Consider the following 20,606-nt stretch of genomic DNA (forward strand, 5'->3'; position numbering starts at 1 on the left):
TCCTGATGCCACCAATGGATGGGGCCTCGGGGATGGTGCCCCCTGACATTTCGATGCCCCCTTCCCTCCCCACAGGACCTGCTGATGGCTCATGACTTCACCAAATTCCACTCGTTGAAGCCAAAGCTGCTGGAGGCGCTTGACGACATGCTGACACACGACATTGCAAAGCTCATGCCCCTGCTGCGGCAGGAGGAGCTGGAGAGCACAGAGGTGGGAGTGCAGGGTGGCGCTTTTGAGGGCACCCACATGGGCCCATTCGTGGAGCGGGGGCCCGACGAAGCCCTGGAGGATGGCGAGGAGGGCTCGGACGACGAGGCCGAGTGGGTGGTGACCAAGGACAAGTCCAAATACGACGAGATCTTCTACAACCTGGCACCAGCTGACGGCAAGCTGAGTGGCACCAAAGCCAAGACCTGGATGGTGGGCACTAAGCTCCCCAACTCGGTGCTGGGGCGCATCTGGAAGCTCAGCGATGTCGACCGGGATGGCATGCTGGATGACGAGGAGTTCGCCCTGGCCAGCCACCTCATCGAGGCTAAGCTCGAGGGCCACGGGCTGCCCAACAACCTGCCCCGCCGCCTTGTGCCACCCTCCAAGCGGCGCCACAAGGGCTCCGCGGAGTGAGGCTGCCGCTGCTTGCCGGCCCTCCCTCCACTTGCCCTGCTGTGGCTCCCCAGCTTTGGTCAGCTGCACATACATCCCCACCCTGGCCCACACGCACCCTGCCTGCTCACCTTCCCAGCTGTAAGGATGGGGGTCTCTCTACCCCCACTGCCAGACAGAGGGGACCAGGAGAGGGGCAAGTCTTCTCTGCCCACCCTTCTCACGTCTACCCTCACACACACTTAGGGACATCAATCACACCGACACTAACACCACACACACAGCCATCCATCCATTCATCAGGCAATCAAGTATTTATTGAGCACCTACTACGTTCGATGTTTGGGGCTTGTTCTAGGCACTGGGGATTCCAGCAGGGAGCAAAATAGACACATATCTGCCCTCATGGAGCCGACATTCTCAGGAGACAGCACCTACATAGTCACTCAAACATACACAGACACACAACTGGCCCTAACCAGCCTGATCCCTGATTCTGGACTGGACCCCTCGCCTCTCCCCATAAATGAGTGGCCACTTGGTTGAAATGACTAACAGGCCCCCTGTTGCACTTCCTCTTGCCCACCCAGGCATGGACCTCCACCCTATCATGTCCTCAGGCCTTGGGACCACTGGGGGCTCAGAGGGGAGACACAACCTCCTACTTCCTCAGATGGACCCTTCTTAGTCCCTTCCTGAGCTCTGGTCGTACCCCTTTCTTTAATAAGGATCTTTAGGGGACAGAAAAGACCTTCCCATCCTTGCTCCTCCCAGACAGTGCCGTCCTTAGGCATTTCTGCCCTTTGCCCATCGGCCCTGGATTGAAAGCCCAGCCTGCCCCCCTCCCCGCCCCCACAGCTGGTCCAGATTTTAGACTGCTGGGACCCAGCCTCGCTGTCCACCATCAATCCATATTTAAGTGGAGCCCCTACCAGATATAAAAGACTCCAGGGCTTTATTTTAGTCCCCTTTTCAGGGATGTCGTGGGGGGGGGGAGGGCTCTTGGTGCTACAGCCCTCCCTCCTTATAGGGACCTCGAAACCCCCCACCGTTCCTGCCATCACCACGTATTAGTGCTTGACCCTAGTGGGGCCTCCACGTAAAAAATGGGGAAGAGGAAAACAGGTGGGGACGATGCCCCCTCCCCTCCAGGGTGCTGGCTGGGATTCCCACGCTCACCATCACCTCCGCCCGTGCCTGGGAGGGGCCTGCGAACAGAATAGCGGCTCCACAGAGTGAATAAAACTAAAGCTTCTTTCCATGTGGGAGTCAGGCTGTTTTGGGATGGGCTGGGGGTGGGGGTGGGGGGAAAGCTGTGCCTCTGACCCCCAGGGAAGGAAAGCCCCGGGCAGGACTTGAGGAGGGGTCCCCTCCTAGCTCTCAAGGGCAGGGGTGGAGGCCATGACTCAATGCCGCGGAGCCTAATGACTCAGGCCTGGGCTGGGGGCCAGACCGACATATTTTCCGAAGAAAAGTTACTCCGGGGCCCTCCCTTCGGGACATCCCTTCCTCCCACCGCTCGCCGCGGGGGCCTGGGAACCGAGCCCTGGGGCGTGGAGTTGTGTACGCGCGAGCTGGGGCACAACGTGTCTCCCTCCCTGTCCGCCTTCGTGCACCCAGACACTGGGGTACACGATTCCTGACACGTCACGGACAAACGGGCTCCTGGAGGGGAGAAGGTGGTGCTGCCCACAGGACCACCACGCGTGCGCGCGGGCCCACGCCCAGGGGACTCGGCCTTCGCTATGCAACCGACACACACCCAAGACCACACCCACAGCACCCGGGACACGGTGGCCACGCGCCCCGACGCCGCGGCTTCCAGCGCCCTCTGGCGGACACTCGGGAGCTGGCGGTGAATCCCCGGGCCGAGGTGGCCTGTGCCCGGGTCCCCAGGCCACGACCCAGGGTCTGTCACCTCCCGACACTCTGCGCAAGGATCCGGCTGCGTTCCCTGTGCGGCGCCTTTCTTCGTGCCCTTTTTCCTTTCTGAGTCCAAAGCGGCCTTCGTGAGGCCCTGGGTCCCGACGCGTGGTCGCCAGGGCCCTTTCTTATTCATAAACGGTTAAGATTTACTCGATTCAAAAATGAAGTCTCCGGGGCGAGGCAGTAACAAGAGCTAACGTTTAGATGTCAGGCACGGTTATGAAACGCTTTATGTGAACATATTATTTCGTGTAATCTTCAGAATAAGCCGCGAGGCGGACGTACCGTTATCTCCCTATCTCACAGACGAGGAAACGGCGGCAGAACTACCAAGGAGCCTGCCCACGATGATGGATTCTGAGTCTGCTCGTCTCGGGGTCTAGGTGTGTATGCTTCTCACATTCCTGGCAGACAAATTTCTGTGCTTCCAACCTCCACAGTCCCAAAGCTCTTTGACTTTCAGGATTCTAGGATTGGAACATCGAGAAGCCAAACGTTCTTTGAAATTGGAACGTTTCTTGTGCCGAATCAGCCACTGACGGTTCAGATTTTTCTTTTTTAAGAAAACCAGGTTAAAAATAATAATCACCAAGTAAAAAATTAAAAATAACATTCAGATTTAAAAAAGATTCCTGAGCGGCTGGGAAAGTCTGGATTGGGCCTGAGCCAAGAACTTAAAACCCGCCGCCAATAGGAATCTGCGAAGGAGGGAGGAACCATGTACCCTTTATCAAGATGGTTGACTCCCCGCCCCTTTGACGCTCCAGCCACTTTACCAAGATGGCAGACACCGGAAGTGGGTCTCGGGAGTGGGCGGGACATCGGCGCGCGCATGCCCCGAACCGGGTTTTCGCCGCCACTGTCTGGATTCTTCCTTTAACAAGATGGCAGCAGGAAGCAGTGGCGGTGGCGGCAAGCTCCGCTCGAAAAGTGAGGCCGATTCCGGCTTCCTCGGGCTGCGGCCCACTTCGGTGGACCCGGCGCTGAGGCGGCGGCGGCGAGGCCCAAGAAATAAGAAGCGTGGCTGGCGGCGCCTCGCTCAAGAGCCTCTGGGGCTGGAGGTTGATCAGTTCCTGGAGGACGTGCGGCTGCAGGAGCGCACGAGCGGGTGCGTGGGGCGGGGCTTCAGGCGTGTGGGGCGGGGCTTCAGGCGTGTGGGGCGGGGCCTCAGGCGTGTGGGGGCCGAGCGTGTTTCCTGAAGACTTCTGGGGGCTGGGAGCTCCCGTCCCTGCTGCACCGGGGGAAGCCGAGAGCATAAGTTGGGGACGCCGGGTGGGTAGCTTGGGAACTTGGTAAGGTTTCCAGATTCAGGGCGTCCAGTTGTTAGAATTCAGGTAAACGAGTCCTGTGATTGTTTTAGTGCGTGTGTGTCCCATGTGCCCACTGTAGTTGGGTGCGTTTTAAGTATTACGGGCTGTAAGTTGAAGGGAGAGGCTTTAGCCTGGAGGGGTCCCGGGCTGGCGAGAGGATGCTTGAATGAGCGGAAGAGGAAAGCTGGGCCCAGAGAGGTTAAACCTAGTCCTTCCGTAGCGACTCGCTCCCTCCCCAATATCTATGGCTGACGGTCTATATCTCCATCTCCCAGTGGCTTGGTATCAGAGGCCCCCGATGAAAAACTCTTCTTCGTGGACACAGGCTCCAAGGATCGAGGTGAGGAAAGGCTTTTGGGTTGGAAGGCCATGACTGGTGGTGGTCTCATCCCCTTCAGCCTCTGAGAGGAGCTGTGTTAATGAAATGGCTGGTGTGGCAAACACCTGGCAGCAAGGGGCTTTACTATAAACAAGCGGATCTGGAATGGACAGAAAGGAGGCTAGAAACTAAAAACAGTCAGATTTTCTTTTTGAGGTGTCAGAGATCTTAATGCACAGAAAAGCCAGCGGGGATCTGCCTTGATGAGTAGATTAGACAAAATATCAGGTCTCATTAATTTGCAGAAAAGCAAGTCAGGGCCCTGCTGTAAGGAATTAAACCAGTTTTAGTTAATGAGACATGCTTGAATAAGACGTAGAGGATCTGTTTCAGTGAGTGCTTGAGAACCTTGTCTTAACCTGCTTGCCACAAATTGCCAAAATGCAGGGTTGGCACGTGCAGAAACAAGTGGAGAAGTGAGAGAGGGTTAGGGTTTATGCCAGTACCTAGGCAGTCTGCTTTAACGGGATAGAAAACAAGGGGTCAGCTTTAATGGGAAGACCGATAGCTTTAATGAGCAAAAGGCAGGCTGCTTTAGCAGCAGGACACACACCCTTAATGATCAATATGAGATCAGTCAAGGGGCCGGTTCCAGTGAACAGAAATAGAGTAAAAAAGACCTGCTATCAGACATAGACTTGGAGCGAGCAGGTGAGAAGGGGTTATTAAAGAGGTTGATTTTCACAGAAATGAGTTGATCTGGGTTATAGATACAAAGGTAAGCCAGGGACCTGCCCTAGTGAACAGGTAAGGAAGTAGTGAAGACCTGCTTTGGCCAATAGGAAGTCCCTTTGGGGAACAGAAGAGAGTCAGTTTATAGATTCTGCTTTAGGGTTTGTTTTTTGTTTTGTTTTTAAAGGGCATAACAAGTGATTGTATGCTTTAAGTAAAAGGCAGCAAATCCTGTTGTGCTGAGAATCGCCCAGCTTGGGGTCCAAGTCCAGCTCCCTGGGCCTCAGTGTTGCCACCAGCTTTCTTCCTCGTTAGTGTTACTGGTTCTGGGGTGGCTTCCCGAATGTCTGGAAGCCCCTCGTGTGCAGGGCTGTGGGTCTGACTGTGTCCCCAGCACAGGGCTGCATCCAGCTGGCCCAGGGAATGGGTGTGGTGGGGGTCAGAGCTTGGACACCTTGGGCCTCTGTTCTCAGGTGGGAGCCCGGGGTCAGCCTGGGGCTTCCAAGTCGCCATTGGGATGCAGGTGTGATGGCTCCAATGGAGGTGTACTGAGGTGGGGGCTGAGTCTTGGGCTGTAAGGAGGCTTGAAGCCGTGATGCCTCTTCTTTCTCTCATTCTCAGAGCTGAACAAGAAAAGGACCAAAGGCCAGAAGAGGTCACTGCTTCTTAAGAAACCCCTTCGGATTGACCTCATCCTTGAGAACACATCTAAGATCCCTGCCCCCAAAGAGTGAGTGTCCTGCTGGTCCCACAGCCTTCTTTTCCGCTGGACTCAGGCCTCATGCCCTTTTGTGCAACAGCCCCCACTTCCTGGTCCTAAAGGATGCCAGGGGGCTAGGTGAGGGTCACTTGGGGACGGGGATTGGGTCAGATTTGGGTTTTGGAGGATGGATTGGAGGGAGTGAGGCAGGGGGCCGAGGCAGGCAAGAATGGGGCCTGGGCATGGAGAGGAGGAGATGGATGGGAGCCGCCATCAGGAGGCGGGTCAGACAGGGCTTACTGACTGACCCCTGAAGGCGGGGAAGGGTGGCTCGGTGATGGCAGGGCTGTCCCTGAGATGAGGGTGTGGGAGGAGGAGTGGCTTTGGGGGCAGTGCCGAGGTCGGTGATAACGTGGTGTACGATGTGCCTGGGCGACATCCAGGGCAAAGGCCCCAGAGGCTGTCGTGTTGTTGGGTGTGGGGTTTAGGAGAGAGGCTTGGGCTGGAGAGTGATCTGGGGAGATGCTCTTGGAAGCTGCTGGATAGAGTAAAGAGTAGAAGGAGCCGGGAGAAAGTTCACCCTGTGGAAGGCTCTTGGGACAGGAGGTGCTGGAGGAGGAGCTGCCCCAGTGGTGTGGGGCAAGCAGAGGTGGGGAGCTCAACTGGGAGAAGCTGGGTCCTTTCTCAGGCCTCTGCCTTAACCCACTTCATCTTTGCTGCATCTCCCCGCCCCAGCATCCTTGCCCACCAGGTCCCCAACGCCAAGAAGCTCAAGCGGAAGGACCAGCTATGGGAGAAGCTGATAAAGCAGGGCGAGGTGCCCCGCGATGTGCGCAGGGCGCAGGCCCGACTTCTCAACCCTCCTGTGGCCAAAGCCCAGCCTGGGCCCCAAGACACGGTGGAGCGGCCTTTCTACGATCTCTGGGCCAAAGATAGTAAGTGTCTCTGCTGTCACCTATGGGTGGGACACAGCTGCCATACACGGTTGTACAGGTTGTGCACTGCACAAGAGCTTCGTGTCTAAGGGGAGGGGGATGCCCTGTGGCTGTTGCTTTGACGATCCTCGGCAGAGTCAGGCGACTCAGCGTGGTGCCCTTTTCCCATGTGTGCTCCACATTCTTGAGTCGGCTTTCCTGAGGGTCGGCTCCTGCCCCTTAGCCATCGGTCTCCTGCCTCCTGGACCATGTCCAGATGCTCTCATACCTGGTTTTGGAAGCCCCTTGGGGTCTGAGAATCAGTCCTTCCCTTGCCTGGGCTTATGAAAGGGGGAGGGATCAGAGGGAGCCCCTTAGGCCAGGGTGTTCCCCACACTGGAAAGCCCCCAGTAGCCGCCCTCACTGCCTCTACAGACCCTCTGGAGCGGCCTTTGGCTGGCCAGGACACGTTTTTCCTGGAGCAGACCAAGAAGAAAGGAGTGAAGGTGAGAATGTGTCCAAATGGTGTCCCGGCTGATAGAGATTGGAGGAGGAGGCCGGGAGCAGTGGGGATGGCTCTGCCTTCGGGTGGTAGAGCCTTGATTTCACAGCCCGTCCATACACGTGCTGGAGCCAGCTGGCCAGTGGTCCCTTCAAGGTCACGAGCTCCGTGCTTTAGGGAAGGTGGTACTAACTGATGGGTTAGGGACCAGGGGCACCTCCAGGCCAGGGAACTGCAGAGCCAGTGAGAAGGCAGCCAGTGGGAGAGGACGTGGGAGGAGGAGTCCGCAGGGAGCACAGTTCCGGTTTCAGGGTTTTATTCCAGTGGTGTTTTCCACAGGAGAGCGATGGAATTGCTGACTGCTCTGATGAGTTGGGCCTGAGGGGGGAGGAGGGAAAACCCCAAACAGGCCTCAGGCAGAAGCACCAGAGCTAGAGGGCAGTGGGTATGGGGAGAGGACAAGGGCAGGGCCATCAGGGTGACCCTCTGCCGGAGACTTAGTCTCTGCCGGAGACTAAGGGCCTTTGCTGGGGTGGAGGCCAGACGGGCGGGGACCAGGGAAGCCTGTCGAGCCGCTGATCAGCAGAGTCCGGGTGAACCCAGGATTTTGTTCCTTACGAGCTCCCTGGGGGATCAAGGGGTGCACTGTGTCTTGATCGGCTGTAACCTGCTCTGACAGACGCTGCTGTAGATTTCAGTGACTGGCCATGATGGCCAAAAATCAGAACACACGGAACCATGTTTTTGCAAGTGTCACCCACCCCTGCCCACCGTGGGGGTCACAGGGACTCTTCCTAGGAAAGGCAGGCAGAGCCCCTGCCTGCAGGGAGCTTGCCGGTCCTGGGGATGCCTCTGCCGGGGGTCCATTGTTCCACACACCGATCCCCTGGCACCTCCCAGCTTGGAGGCTGTGGGCTGCACCCAGGCCTCTGCTGCCTCCCAAGCCTGGAGTCCCAGCCCGAGAGCTGGTGAGAATGTGAGTCCTGGGGGCCCCGGGCCTTATCCTGCCTTGTGCTCCTCTCCAGCGGCCGCCGCATCTCCACACCAAGCCCTCCCTGGCGCCTGCCGTGGAGGTGGCGCCCGCTGGAGCCTCCTACAACCCACCCTTTGAGGACCACCAGGTACGTAGCCTTGCCGGGCTGGCGGGTTGGCAGGCCCTTGCCAGGCACTTTTCCTGTGCCCACTTAGAGCTGGGGACTCATCAGGACCAAGAGAGCCCCGAGCCTGCCCTCCTGCGGCGCATGGTCCAGTGGGGGAGACAGACCTATTCCCAGACAGTGACAACCCAGAGTGGGCAGGGCTGGGATGGGGAGTCAGAGAGGGCTTCCTGGAGGAGGGAGCAACAGAGCTGAGACTGAGGAGTTTGCTGTGGAGAGAGGGGAATGGGAGTCCAGGTAGGGGAACAGCGTGTGCAGAGGCCCCGAGGTGAGTGAGACTGTGGCATCTTTAGGGAACTTCACAGGCCGTTGGTGCAAAAGGACTTAACTTGGTAGCAGACCAACCATGTAACCAGTGAGGCTTATCTGAGGCCGAGGTAGTTTAGCAGTGAGAAAACCCGGCTGAGAGTCACTGTTCATTTCACAGACGTCTGTTGAGCACAGATATCATGAACAGACGGGGACAAACCCCTGCCCTCAGGGAGCACAGGTTTCCGGAGAGAAACCGCGATCTTTGAGTAGATGCAGGACACACGTGAATGCTGCAGCGTCGTCCCTGTGAGAGGGACCTTAGCCCAGCAGGACTAGAGGCAGTGGTCCTTACCTGATAACGTGTCTGCAGAAACCACCCCTATTGAGACGATGAGCTGGTCCATGTGGGAGGAGGCCGCTAAGTGCAGTCTGTTCCCCACAGGACTGATGTGGGCGGCGTGGGTGCTGGGGAGAGGGAAGAAAGATCAGACAGTGGGTTTTTTTAAAAAAAACATATAATTGCTTTGCCAGAGGTACTTTCCATGCCATAGGTTTCACCCACTTACTGGGCACATTTCGGTGGTTTTTGGTATATTCATAGAGCTGTGCAGCCATCACCACAATTTTAGAACATTTTTATCACCCCAGAACGCCCAACGGCTGTCACCCCCAAGTCCCCGCCGCTCCCAGTCTTTGGCAGGTGCCACTCTCCTTCCTGTCTCTATGGATTTGCTAGTTCTGGGTGTTTCATGTAAATGAAACTGTACAGCGTGTGGAGACCAGACTGTCCTTTAGGGAACCAGTAGGGCAGCCAGGAGGTTAAGGGTTACCAAGCCCCTCTGGCCGCTGTGGGGAGGGCTGGGTGAGGCTGTAGTTGGGGGACCAGGGAGAGGAGGGGCTGGGGCAGTGGGAGCAGGGGTGGGGGGATTGGGTGGAAAGGCAGTTTTGTGAATCTCAGGAGAGCCCCCCCCCCCCCGCCCCCGGGCCTCCTTCCTCACCCAACCCTGCCCCCTCCCAGAACCTGCTCTGGGAGGCTCACGAAGTCGAGCTGCAGCGGCAGAAGGAGGCCAAGAAGTTGGAGCGGCAGCTGGCCCTGCCCCCTGCGGAGCAGGTCGCCACCCAGGTGAGCCCGCACGCACCCGCTCATCCTCCCCTCCTTCCCGGGGCCTGCCCTTCGCCGGCCTCTGACACCCTCCCTCTGCCACAGGAGTCGACGTTCCAGGAGATGTGCCAGGGGTTGCTGGAGGAGTCGGATGAGGAAGGGGGGCTGGGTGAGGGCCAGGGCAAGGGGCCCGAGGCTGGAGCCGACAACACCGGAGGGGCCAAGGCCTCCGCCATGCCTGCCCGCCTGGCCGCTGTGGAGAAAAAGACGGAGCGGCAGCGGCAGCGGGAGAAGGCTGCCCGGATGCTGGTGAGCACTGTGGGCTCGGGTCTGCTCCCGCAGCTTGATTTCTTTGTCTTCAGCCTGCCTTCTGTCATCCCTGCAGCCTGCTTTTCTGTGCTGTTTGGGATCCTCGCAGCTGCTTTGCCAGCTGAGACCAATTTCCCAGTGCCCTCCAGGGCCACTTTGGGTTTAGGGGATACAGTGGGGAACATGCTAGACCAAGATACTGCTGCCCTGGTGCTTTTGGGGGGCCAGGATTTATGGACCACTGACAGAAACAAATGGATAAGAAAGGTTGTTTCAGAAAATCTCTCCTGTGAAGAAACTAGAGCAGCTGGCCTGTTGTGACCTGGGCGAGGTGGCCCCACAGGGCTGGCTGGCGTGGCTGAGCCTCTGACTGCACCTGTTTGTGCAGCGGGTTCAGCAGGCCGCGGTGCGGGCCGCCCGGCTGCGGCGCCAGGAGCTCTTCAGGCTGCGCGGGATCAAGATCCAGGTGGCACGGCGGCTGGCAGAACTGGCACGGCGGCGGGAAAGGCGGCGAGCACAGCGGCTGGCCGAGGCCGACAGACCCCGCAGGCTGGGGCGGCTCAAGTACGGCTGGGGGGCTTGGGGTGCGGTGCGGGAGGGCCCCTGATCCCTCGTCCCGGTGCCTTCCTGCTTTGCTCGGCCTGGCCCTCTCCTGCAGGACCATGTTTCCCAGAGCTCCGTGCTCCCGAAGGCCCACTGCCCAGCCCAGCCTTCCCCAAGAGGGCCTTTGGACTCTGTGCCCTGGGCCAGGCCGGCCTCCTGAATGCCCCGCCCGTGTTCTCCAGGTATCAGGCCCCCGACATCGACGTGCAGCTCAGTTCAGAGCTCTCTGGCTCGCTCAGGACCCTGAAGGTACTTGCCCTTCTGGGGCGATGTGATGCTGTAGGGGGAGCCCTGTGCCCAGTGATGACACCCATCCTTGCTCCCCGTGCCCCCCAGGGGCTGTGGGCGACACTATGGCTGCCCCCAGGCTGCGCCGGTTGGGCTGATGCCTGGGAGCTGAGGGCACGGGGTCCTGAGGTGGGGGCCTAGGGGCGAGGGGCCGGGCGATGTGATGATTTGATCCTGTGACCCTCAGAAGGCCTGTCCTCCCAACCACGTCCCATGATAGTCCCTGCCCTTTTCGGTCCCAGAGGGGTGGCCCTAAAAGTCGAAATGGACCCTGTCCCTCTCCCTCTCGGAACTTTCCACAGCTCCCCATTGCCCAGGTCCTCACTCGGCCGTGGGCCCTTGCGTGGTCTGGCCTGCCTCGGGGCTCTAGCCAACCGTGCCCCCCTCTCTACCTGCACACTTTTTCCCACTTCACCAGCTTCCTTCTTGTGGATTCCTCCAAATTCAGCTCAGAGGCAGCCCACCATCGGCACCCGTCACCCCGTGAGCTCAGGCCAGGCTGAGCCTCTGGCGCATGAGGCCAGCTGGGGGTCTTTGCTGAGGGCGAGTCTGCAGGGGCCGAGCCCTGGCCGGATCCCGCGGAGACGCCAGAGGCCCTCGGGTTTCTGCTGGGCGCACATTGACGCCTCCCTCTCTGTCCCACAGCCCGAGGGCAACATTCTCCGTGACCGTTTCAAGAGCTTCCAGAGGAGAAACATGATCGAGCCCCGGGAGCGAGCCAAGTGAGGGCCGGGCTACCGCGGGGGGAGGCGTCGGAGCCACCGGTGGGCTTGCAGATCACTAACCACTCGTCCCTTTTCCAGGTTCAAGCGCAAGTACAAAGTGAAGCTTGTGGAGAAGCGGGCATTCCGAGAGATCCAGTGAGTGGCACCCCTTCTCCTTCCCAGTTGTCCACTGGGTTCCTGGGCCTCTCCCAAACCTGGTAACTGGCCAGTGGTTAAGTGTCAGCCTGCCAGATGCACTGGAACCCAGAATCAGGGTGGGAGGGTCCCCAAGGGGAAACAGAAGGGCCCAAACCAGAGTGGGGTGTAAAGTGGGCGAGAGCTTTCTCACTCCCCTCGTTCACCCTCAGCCTCCCTCTGTCCCCAGGTTGTAGCTGCCGCTGGATGCTGGAGTCCCCACCCTTCAATAAAGCATCTTCTGACCAACGCCCTGGGCCTCGTGTGTGACTTGTCCCCTGCTGTGGGCAGCTTTCTGTCCATCCCCTTCTAGTGCACAAGGGGATAGGTTCCAGAACCTTCATCTTCACCAAAGCTTGGTGAGAACCCAGGGTGTGGCAGAGGGCCCGTCCCTCAGGGGCAAGGTGGGCAGCCAGCCCTGTAGAGGAAGGTCTTAAAACGGGCAGAGGGGCCAGGCTGGCGTGCTGGTTGGGTGGGGAGGGGAAGTCAGGGTCCACACTTGGGTTTCTGACTGGAGGGATAGCCCACCGCTCTTGGCCCAGGTGACTGAGAGGCAGGTCGTGATGACAGCACTGTCACATTGGTAGTGGCAGCAGCTAACGTTTGCCGAGTGCCCGCTGTGCTTATAAGCAGATGGAGTCACTCATTAAGCCCTCACAGCAGTCCCGTTAGGGACGGCTAGACTTACCCCGTTTTAAAGGTGAGGAAGTGGAAACACATCAAAGGGGGTACTTTTCCTCCTCCCCATTTAATATTTTAGAAACCTTAATTCTACAAGTAATAAAGGACTGTTCTCACTCTGAAGTCATTGACACGTTGCATAAAGATACCCAAAAACCATGACTCACCCTTGATCCTTTGCTGTCCATTCAAACCCACTTCTCTGCAGAGGTGGCTGTCACTGCAGTTTGGGATGAGGGATACTGTTATGTTCCATGTGGTGCTATTTAATTACACGTCGATGTGAAAATAGAATTGTTTTTTATTTTTCTGTGTCTTGGCAGGAGTAGTACCGCACGTGGTTTCTAACTTCCATTTTAGTGCATCTTAGCTTTCGGTATCTTGCACATGGTGCGTCCTCATTCTTTTTCACAGCTACATAGACTTCTGCTAGACGAGTGTCAGTTTCACACAACCAGGCCCATATTGCCCCTCCTGATGACACTGGAATGACACGTGCCATTTCACTTGTGTCTGTATGACAAGAACCTGGAAGTGAATCTCTGGGCTAAAGGGAAAAGTCTGCCTAAGGGATCTTTGAATGGACTCAGCCAAGTTCTCTGTGTAGGCCACCAAGGCTTTTATCCTCTGGTGGCGTAGGAGCCCACTTGTTTTCTCAGCTTCCTTGCTGTCTGATCTCACTGCGTTTTGTGCCTGCTCACCAGGGAGGTCAAGCATCTCTTCATATGATCCCTGGCAGTTTCTTCTCTGCAGGGTCAAACCTTTTGACCATTCTCCTGGGCTATTTGGCATTTTCTTGTTTACTTGTAGTCACTCTTTATTTATTATGGATCTGAAGTCGGTCATACATGATAACATTTCTCCCAGGCTAGTCCTCTTGTCTTTGTAGAGGGTATCTTTCGTCAGAAGTGTTCAGTGTTTTTAGTTTTCTGTTAGTCTCTGAATTTTTTATTGCGGCCTTTGGGAAGGTTTCTCCAGGAAAAGATGTTTCTAAAAATAGAGCAAGTAATTTATAAAAGGAACGGATGAAGGGAGAGAATAACGTCAGAGCCTCTCTCCACCAACCTGTAAAACATGACCTAAGGAACTATTCCTCTCTGTCTCCCATTTTAAAAATAAAAAGAAATATTGTGCAGACAAGAAAACAGCTCAGAGTGGAGGGTGCACTGGGTAGGGGATGGTAGGTTGAGGTGAAAATAAAAGCCACTCGGTGTCTGCTCAAGAGCTAGAGCCTTGGTCTCTGACCCATTAAATTCATCCTGGGGAGTGAGTCTGACAGAACCTGCTGGAGGAGAGGAGGAAACTTAATGCCCAGAGATGGCCATCAGAGCATCCAACAAATACGTGGATGGGGTGGGATGGTCACGGCTGCCCATGGGCATATTCTGCAGCCTGGACATTAGGCAGAGTTCTCAGGAAATTCATGCTGTTTTATTGCCTTGGGAAATGCGTCTGTTCCCATGTGTGCAAAAAAACGGTTCTGTGGCAAAGGCACGTGTGTTTTATTGCACGACAATTACATTTCACGTCTTGAGTTTTACAAAAAAAGACTTAGATGCTGAACTCTATTTAAGTGATTTGCAAGCTGAACTGCCGCCTGCAACTTCCTTTGACATGCAGAAAACAATAGGGATTACTTGGCGGATGGGGGGGTGGGCAGGTGCCCAGATGCATGGAAAAACAAGTACAGTGAGATGTGAAGAGTAGAATCTGGGTGGTGGGGTATGTGGAAACTTCTAGTGCGTAAAGGTTTTCCTCATAATTATTGGGAAATGGCACATGGAGCTCTAGTGATGCTAATGGGCCTTAAGTTTCGGCCACTTGTGCTTGTTCCTTTTAAGGCCCTACACTTCCTTTTGAATTTGTAACATTTTTCCTAAAGCTGGTCCCCCAAATTGTACAGCTCCAGGCACCACAAAACATGGATCTGCCTCTGATGGTGATGTAAAATTAGACTGCCCACCAGTTGGGTAAGGACTGAATAAATGGTGACACGTATACTGCAGAATGAGCGTGACTTGGCTGTTAAAAAGATGGAGGCCATCTCTGGGCAGCAGCCTAGAATTGTTAAGAGCATGAACCTGGGAGCCAGCATCCTGACTTCAAATCCCAACTCATTCACATACTAGCTGTGTGACCTTGTGAAAATTATTCACCCGCTCTGTGCTTCAGGGTCCCCATCTGCAAAATGGACATAATGACAGTGCCTACTCACTAGGTTATCACAAGGATTAGTCTGCACATAAAAGCACATGGAGCAGGACCTGGCACAATAAGCTCTAGAGTGTTTGCTGTTAAAACAATGTTAGGAAAAAAATGAAAATGGCTTTCAAAAAAAAGTGTGGAAACTTGAAATCTGTGCCAAAGACACCCCTTACAAAGACTTTTACCTTTTGGCCCACTGATTGCACTCTTGGGAATGTGCCCTAAGGAAGTGGCCGGAAATTTGGGGAAAAGCATAATGCATAGGCAGGTCCGGCAGAATGCTATGTAGAATGGAAGGAAACGTGGTAATGGACGGAGGCAGGCCTGGCCACTTGGGGAAGGAAGGCCTCTGCAGCCACTAACCCAGGGGTGGGACGCACGTGTGAGAAGCGGGAAGTGTTTATGTTCTGATGCTTCATGGAAAAAAAGCAAACAGGATCTGCCGCTGTCCACTCGGGGGCTCATCAAACTGACCCCGTGCCCAAGGTCTCAGTTGGGGGGATTTCTTCCACCTTCTCCAACTTGTTTATAATGGAGAAAACTTTTTAAAAAATTATGGAAAAAAATTATGGACAGATTCCTTGATGTATGGAAAGATGTCTGCCACTGTGCTATTTGGAAGATCAGAAACAGAAACTGTCCAAATGCAGAACAATAAGAGATGGACATTTACAAGAGGGGTGTCTGCACTTGGGATATTTCACCACCATTTTAAAAAGTCAGCTTTTGGAAACTATTTTAATAGTCTGGGGAAATAGTTATGCTCTGTCTCAGGGAACTGTTCAATGGGGGAAATGACATACAGTAGAACCCTGACTAGTTTAAAAGTGTATAAACACATAGGCAGAGAAGGTACCTGGGAAGGTTACACTGGAGTTAAGAGGAACCGCACTCAGACGGTGAATGATGGTGGATTGTTAACCTCTTCCTTACATCTGCTTTTCTGTCTCTTCCCCATCTTGCCCCCGGCCACTAGGTGGGCCTGGCTAACCTCCACCCACCCTCCTCGCAGCAGAGGCTGGAGCAGCCACTGCATTTCCCAAATGCCCTTGCGGCTGGATTCTGGCCACAGAACAGGTTTCAGCAGTTAGACTCCCTCCAGGAACGTGGATGACAGAAGAGATCCAGGGTCACAGCCAGGACTGGGTATTCTTGAACTCAGCGGTGCCAGCGGCAGCTGAGTGGATGGGTTCTGTGCTCGTCCTGAGTCTCAGTCCTGAGGGCCCACGCCAGAGTCTACTGCCCATGATTTTGTAAGCACCCATTTTCCATATTAAATCCCTTCCTGTTCAAAACACCTGGAGTGGTTTCTATTTAAGTTCCAATCCTTCCCCACGACTACCATGCCCTGCTTTTACATTCAGGAAAAACATTTTTAAATCTAAGAGCTTTCCGAGGTCGGAATGAAACTAAACCACTGTGAAAAGTTGCCATTTTGGCAGTGTCTGTCTGCCTGCAGAAGCGATGGTGGCCCAGAGAAGACAAGGGATTTAGCTCAGACCACACAGACTTGCGTAGAGTCAGGGTCCAGCCAGAACTTTCTGTTACACTTAGAGAGCCCAGCCTTTCATGAACAAGATAGGAGCCTCCATCCCTTTGTGCTTTACTTGCCCCACATGTTTGGGGGGTGGGGTTGACTGATGACCTAAAATCCTTTGGCCAAACTCTGGCATGACACTCACATAAGTCCGCCAGGCCAGAAACCTGGCAACATCAGGGATTCCTCCCTTTCCTTTAAAGACAATGTCATTTAAATCATTAACATTTATTCCATTTGTAGAAAGCGGTCACTGTCTCTGTCCCAGGTCTTGTTCTGGTCCCAGTGAGATAACTGCTATTGTAATCCCCTTTTTACCCGCTGACGAACCTGAAGCACAGAGAAGGGGAGTGACTTGCCCTGACTTGAGATTCCACCCACGTCATGTGCCTTCTCCCTTTGAAATAGTCCTGCAGTTTGTCCCCACGTCCCCTCACCCACCCAGGTACTAAACCAAATTACGGAGTCCCCTCCTGGTAGTTGACATTTGAGCAGAGACTGGAATAAAATGAGGGAGGCAGCCATGTGGCTATCACAGGGAAGACATTTTCAGGTGGAGAGAATAGCCAGTGCAAAGTCCCTGGGGTTGGGAAGCACTCGCCTGCAGCCCAGGGAACCAAGAAGAGAGTATGGGAGGTGAGGCCTATGACAAACTGGGACTAGATGGTGCAGCATCATGGGGACCATGTGAGCAGAGAGTCCCTCTGGCCGTGAACGAGGAACAGGCAATAGGGGGCAGGAGAGTAAGTGAGGAGCCCAGCAAGAAAGCAGCTGCCGTAGTCCAGGCGGGAGATGGCGGTGCTGGACCAAGGGTGGAATCAGTGGAGGTGAGAAATGGTCAGATTCTGGACAGTTTTGAAGGTGGAAAGCACAGACTGGCTGAGAGGCTGTGCGTGTGTGTGTGAGAGGGCGGTGGGGTTGAGGGGGGAGATCAGAGATGACACCAGGGAGGTTTCTGGGCAGAACATTTGGATGGATGGAGATTCCCGATACTGAGATGGGGCACAGATGGTTTGGGGAACACAAGTTCCAGAAAGTAAAGTTCTCACACCTTCCTGGCTGGTGGGGAGATGAAGAGGGAGACAGAGAATGAATGGAAACTGAGTGAGTGAAGGAGGCATGAGTTAAAAACAGGTCACCTGAGATGGGGACACCTCAAGTGAGAGCGGGTTTGGGGCAGAGAAATTCGGATTGGGTTTTGGCAGGATTAAGCCTGAGCTGCCTATGAGGCTTGCCATGGTGAGGTAAGGGAAGTGGCTGGACACGGGAGTTGGAGATCAGGGGACTGGCCAGGGAGAGACTGGGGTGGTCAGCGCGTGGTTCTGGGGCATCTGAAGCAGTGGGAGTGGGTACTAGGAGCGGAGTGTAGACCAAAGACAGGCATGTGAGAGGGAGGGTTGACGCAAGGGGGGCAGCAAAGGGGATACAGCAGAAGCGCCCAGAAGGGGGTGGGGCAGACCAGGGAGGTGAATGACCCACTCCCGCAACCCCCAACCCCCCAACCCCACCCCTGCAACCCACAAGGTTGGAATTACCCCCAGGAGAGAGGAAGGGTGGGCAGGAGATCGCGTCAGGGGATGGACTGCTGATAACTACCCCGGGTGTCCGGAGGGTACCCTCTGGTGACCGTGTGGAGAGCGGTCTCGTGGCGCCGCCTGGCATCCTGCACGAACATGAACGTTCCGGATGTAGACAGTCAAATGGAGTGTCTCCCACGTTCAAGGGGAAGCGGATACATCTGCGAGAGAGACAGTGGCCGCCAGGGGGCGCCGAGAGCCCGCGACCAGGAACCCGCCGGCCTGGGAGGTTCCCGCGCCCCCGTAACTCCCAGTTCACCTCCACTCAGGACCCATCGAAGGGCCACACTGCAGCAGGCGGGGTAAAGGCTAGACCGGGTGGAGGGAGATCCGAGGAGACGCCTCCCTAGGCCGGCCCAGAGGGGCCTCTGAGGGCCTGGGGGCTGCGGGTTAGGGTTTGAGGGTCTGACGCAGTGGATGGCACTTGATGTAATATAATACATCGCACTGATTACAACGCCGGTCCGGTCGGTCGGGCTTGGACCAGGACCTCGGCCTGGTGGAGGGGGAGTGCGGGCGGGCAGGGGGCCCCCGGATCTGACAGGTGGGGGAGAGTTGAAGGGTGAGGGCCAGTGGGAGGGTACAACGGACAGGGGTCCCTGCCCGTGAGGGGCGTGTGCAGGGCACAGTGGGGGCAAGGCAATGGCGAAGACAGCTGCACTACAGGTCCTTGTCACTCTGCTGGGGCAAGGGGTGTCAGGCCTCACCCCTGATTCCCCCACGCCCCCACCCTACCACCCTGAGCCTTCCTCCATTGCCAGGCTGAGGCCTTACCCAGAACCCCTAAGAGCTGGCAGGCATCATTCCACCCCATTTATCCATCATGGCTCCATCCATCCATCCACTTATCCACGCACGCATCCACCCATCCATCCAGACATAAAGAGTGCATGTTTGTGATTCTGTGTCTACGAAGTTGTAAAACAGGCCAAGCTAATGTACGGTGATATAGGTCAGGATAGTTGTGCCCTTTGGGGGGGAATTGACAGGGAGGATGAAGTGATCTATATTTTGACCTGGGAGATGTTTAAATGGCGTTATACATACGAAAAATTCACCGAGTTGTACACCTAAGATTTGTGAGCTTCACTGTGTAAGAAAAAGCAAATTGAAAAAACAAAAGGGGACAGTCAGGGAAGGTCTCACTGAGGAGGTGAAATCTGAGTAAATACTCCTGTCACCAGCACCACTGAACAATCCAAGGCTCCTGCAGGTAACGTATTCCTCAGTGTAGCCTGCACCCAAATACTTGCCCTAGTTCCTTCAGATACCATATTCACCAGAATAGGTCCCACCAGATCCATGCCACCGACACTCATGCACCTGTTCGTAGCACAGTATGCCCCGTGTAAACGGAAGAGGCCTGATGGGAACTTGGGTGGTCTTTGAACAAATCTGTCGCCAGTGGAAGAAGAGCCTATATGCCCTATTTGAAAATCAGAAATATGCCTTTCCCCTTTAAGGATGCAAATCGGCTTCTTATCAGCCAAGGGCTAGTCTGGAAGGAAATGACGCCCCCTCACCCCACCCCAACTTGCCTGAATTCTAAACGCCTGGGACTTGTCTGGAAAGAGATAAGCAGTGAGAAGAAGATAAGAATTCTCCTGGCACTGATGAATGACTGCTTTCCCGTTTCTCATAGGGCTTTTACAAGATTCAATTGTTTTGAATGTTTGTGAACGTTCTAATAAATGGTATGTTATTTTAAAGATGGTTTTTGTGAAAATTAGTGATGTTCACACTGGTAGCTGATAAGGGACTCAACAATAAACCAAATATTTTCTTAAAGGTGCATTTATCTGACAAGTATTCACTGACTGCCTGCCACATGCCACTCACTGCTTTAGAAGCTGGGCACATACCAGGAAGGGGGACAAAATAGAAAAACACAGAGTGCACATGCTAGCGGCATCAAAAAATGGTAATAAGTAAGATATGCAGAATGCCAAAGGTGTGTGTGTGTGTGTGTAGCTGCACTGTTGTGTGCCAGCGTCTGCCTCCAAGCATAGCAATGTGGTTGTATAATCACAGTGCGTGTCTTGTCCTTGGAATGAAGGTATGTTATATTGTTACTGTATGATTGTGCAGCTGTGTGTCGAGGCTGGCACCTTGATTGCTGCGTGCTGCTGTGGGGGGGCATGCTGATGGGCATCAGTGATCACATCTGTGCATGCAGCTGTGCTTTTGAGTATCAATGCCTGTGACAAAGTTCTGCAGTGTCTGCTTTGTAATCGTGTATCCCTGTAAGCTTGGATCTCCGGGTGAGCTGTCCTGCCCCTAGCTGGGTGCGTGTGTGTGTGTGTGTGTGTTGTGCTATTGTTTGCCTGGGGTACAACGGTGTCCCACCATGTTGGCCAGATGGAGGTGGCTGACATTGTGTGTTGTGCATTTGCATGAGTGAATGTTGTGGCTCTGGCTAGGCTGTTGTATATTGAGAGCCTGGTGTGCTTTTGTGTCAGTGTGTGGCAGAATAGAGGTGAGTGTTATGTTGTTGTGTCTCTGACTGGGTTGTGCTTTGTCTGGATGTGCAATAGTGTAGCCAGGTGAGGGTGAGCACTTGTGTGTAAGCATTGGTCTCTGTGTGTGTGTGTGTGTATGTGTGTGTGTGTGAGAGAGAGAGAGAGAGAGAGAGTTCCAGCCCAAAAGTCATTACTAATTCCTCCAGCCTCCCCTACATCTAGACGACAGAGACCCCTTTGTTCTCAGTGGCAAAAGGGGGTGTCTTTTTTCTCGGAGGCTCCTGGCAAATTCTCAGCCTTAAGCTGGTCAACAAAACATCCTTTGAGCTTCTGCCCTGCGCCTGACCACTTGCTGGGTATGCTGGGAACATCTGTGGGGGCAAAGACCTGTGTGTGACTACCAGTGTTTGGGGTAATGATGGGGGAGCCCAGAAGGGACCCTGACCCAGTCCGAGAGGCTTGGGGAGGCCTTCCTTGAGGACGGTATTGTTACCATTTTTGGAACAAAAGGGAAAATCATGACGCATA

The 20,606-nt window shown here is 55.0% G+C and overlaps 2 protein-coding genes across 4 annotated transcripts in view; both read left to right on the forward strand.

The window, feature by feature from the left end:
- Positions 1–1,866, forward strand: part of EHD2 (EH domain containing 2) — a 17,695-nt gene extending 15,829 nt beyond the window's left edge. For both annotated transcript variants that reach the window (XM_081030320.1, XM_081030319.1), the window contains one exon: positions 76–1,866. In XM_081030320.1, coding sequence (XP_080886446.1) covers positions 76–627 — 552 coding nt within the window. In that variant the 3' untranslated portion in view covers positions 628–1,866. The remainder of the gene's footprint in view (positions 1–75) is intronic.
- NOP53 (NOP53 ribosome biogenesis factor) lies at positions 1,866–12,423 on the forward strand (the record flags this gene model as incomplete). Of its 2 annotated transcripts, XM_081030322.1 has the most annotated exons (13): positions 1,866–3,640; positions 4,118–4,182; positions 5,515–5,623; positions 6,329–6,528; positions 6,943–7,013; positions 8,035–8,130; positions 9,437–9,541; positions 9,626–9,829; positions 10,218–10,393; positions 10,615–10,681; positions 11,366–11,442; positions 11,524–11,580; positions 11,810–12,423. In XM_081030322.1, the coding sequence occupies exons 1-13, from the start codon at positions 3,417–3,419 to the stop codon at positions 11,814–11,816; spliced, it is 1,458 nt and encodes a 485-aa protein (XP_080886448.1). In that variant the 5' UTR covers positions 1,866–3,416. The 2 variants fall into 2 exon arrangements, with proteins under 2 accessions (XP_080886448.1, XP_080886447.1); XM_081030321.1 differs by lacking the exon at positions 11,810–12,423 and having other exon boundaries at positions 3,396–3,640; positions 11,524–11,584.
- Positions 12,424–20,606: the final 8,183 nt, after the last annotated feature.

The sequence above is a fragment of the Rhinolophus hipposideros genome, assembly GCF_964194185.1.
Source record: "Rhinolophus hipposideros genome assembly, chromosome: 21".
Classification (NCBI taxonomy): Eukaryota; Metazoa; Chordata; class Mammalia; order Chiroptera; family Rhinolophidae; genus Rhinolophus; species Rhinolophus hipposideros.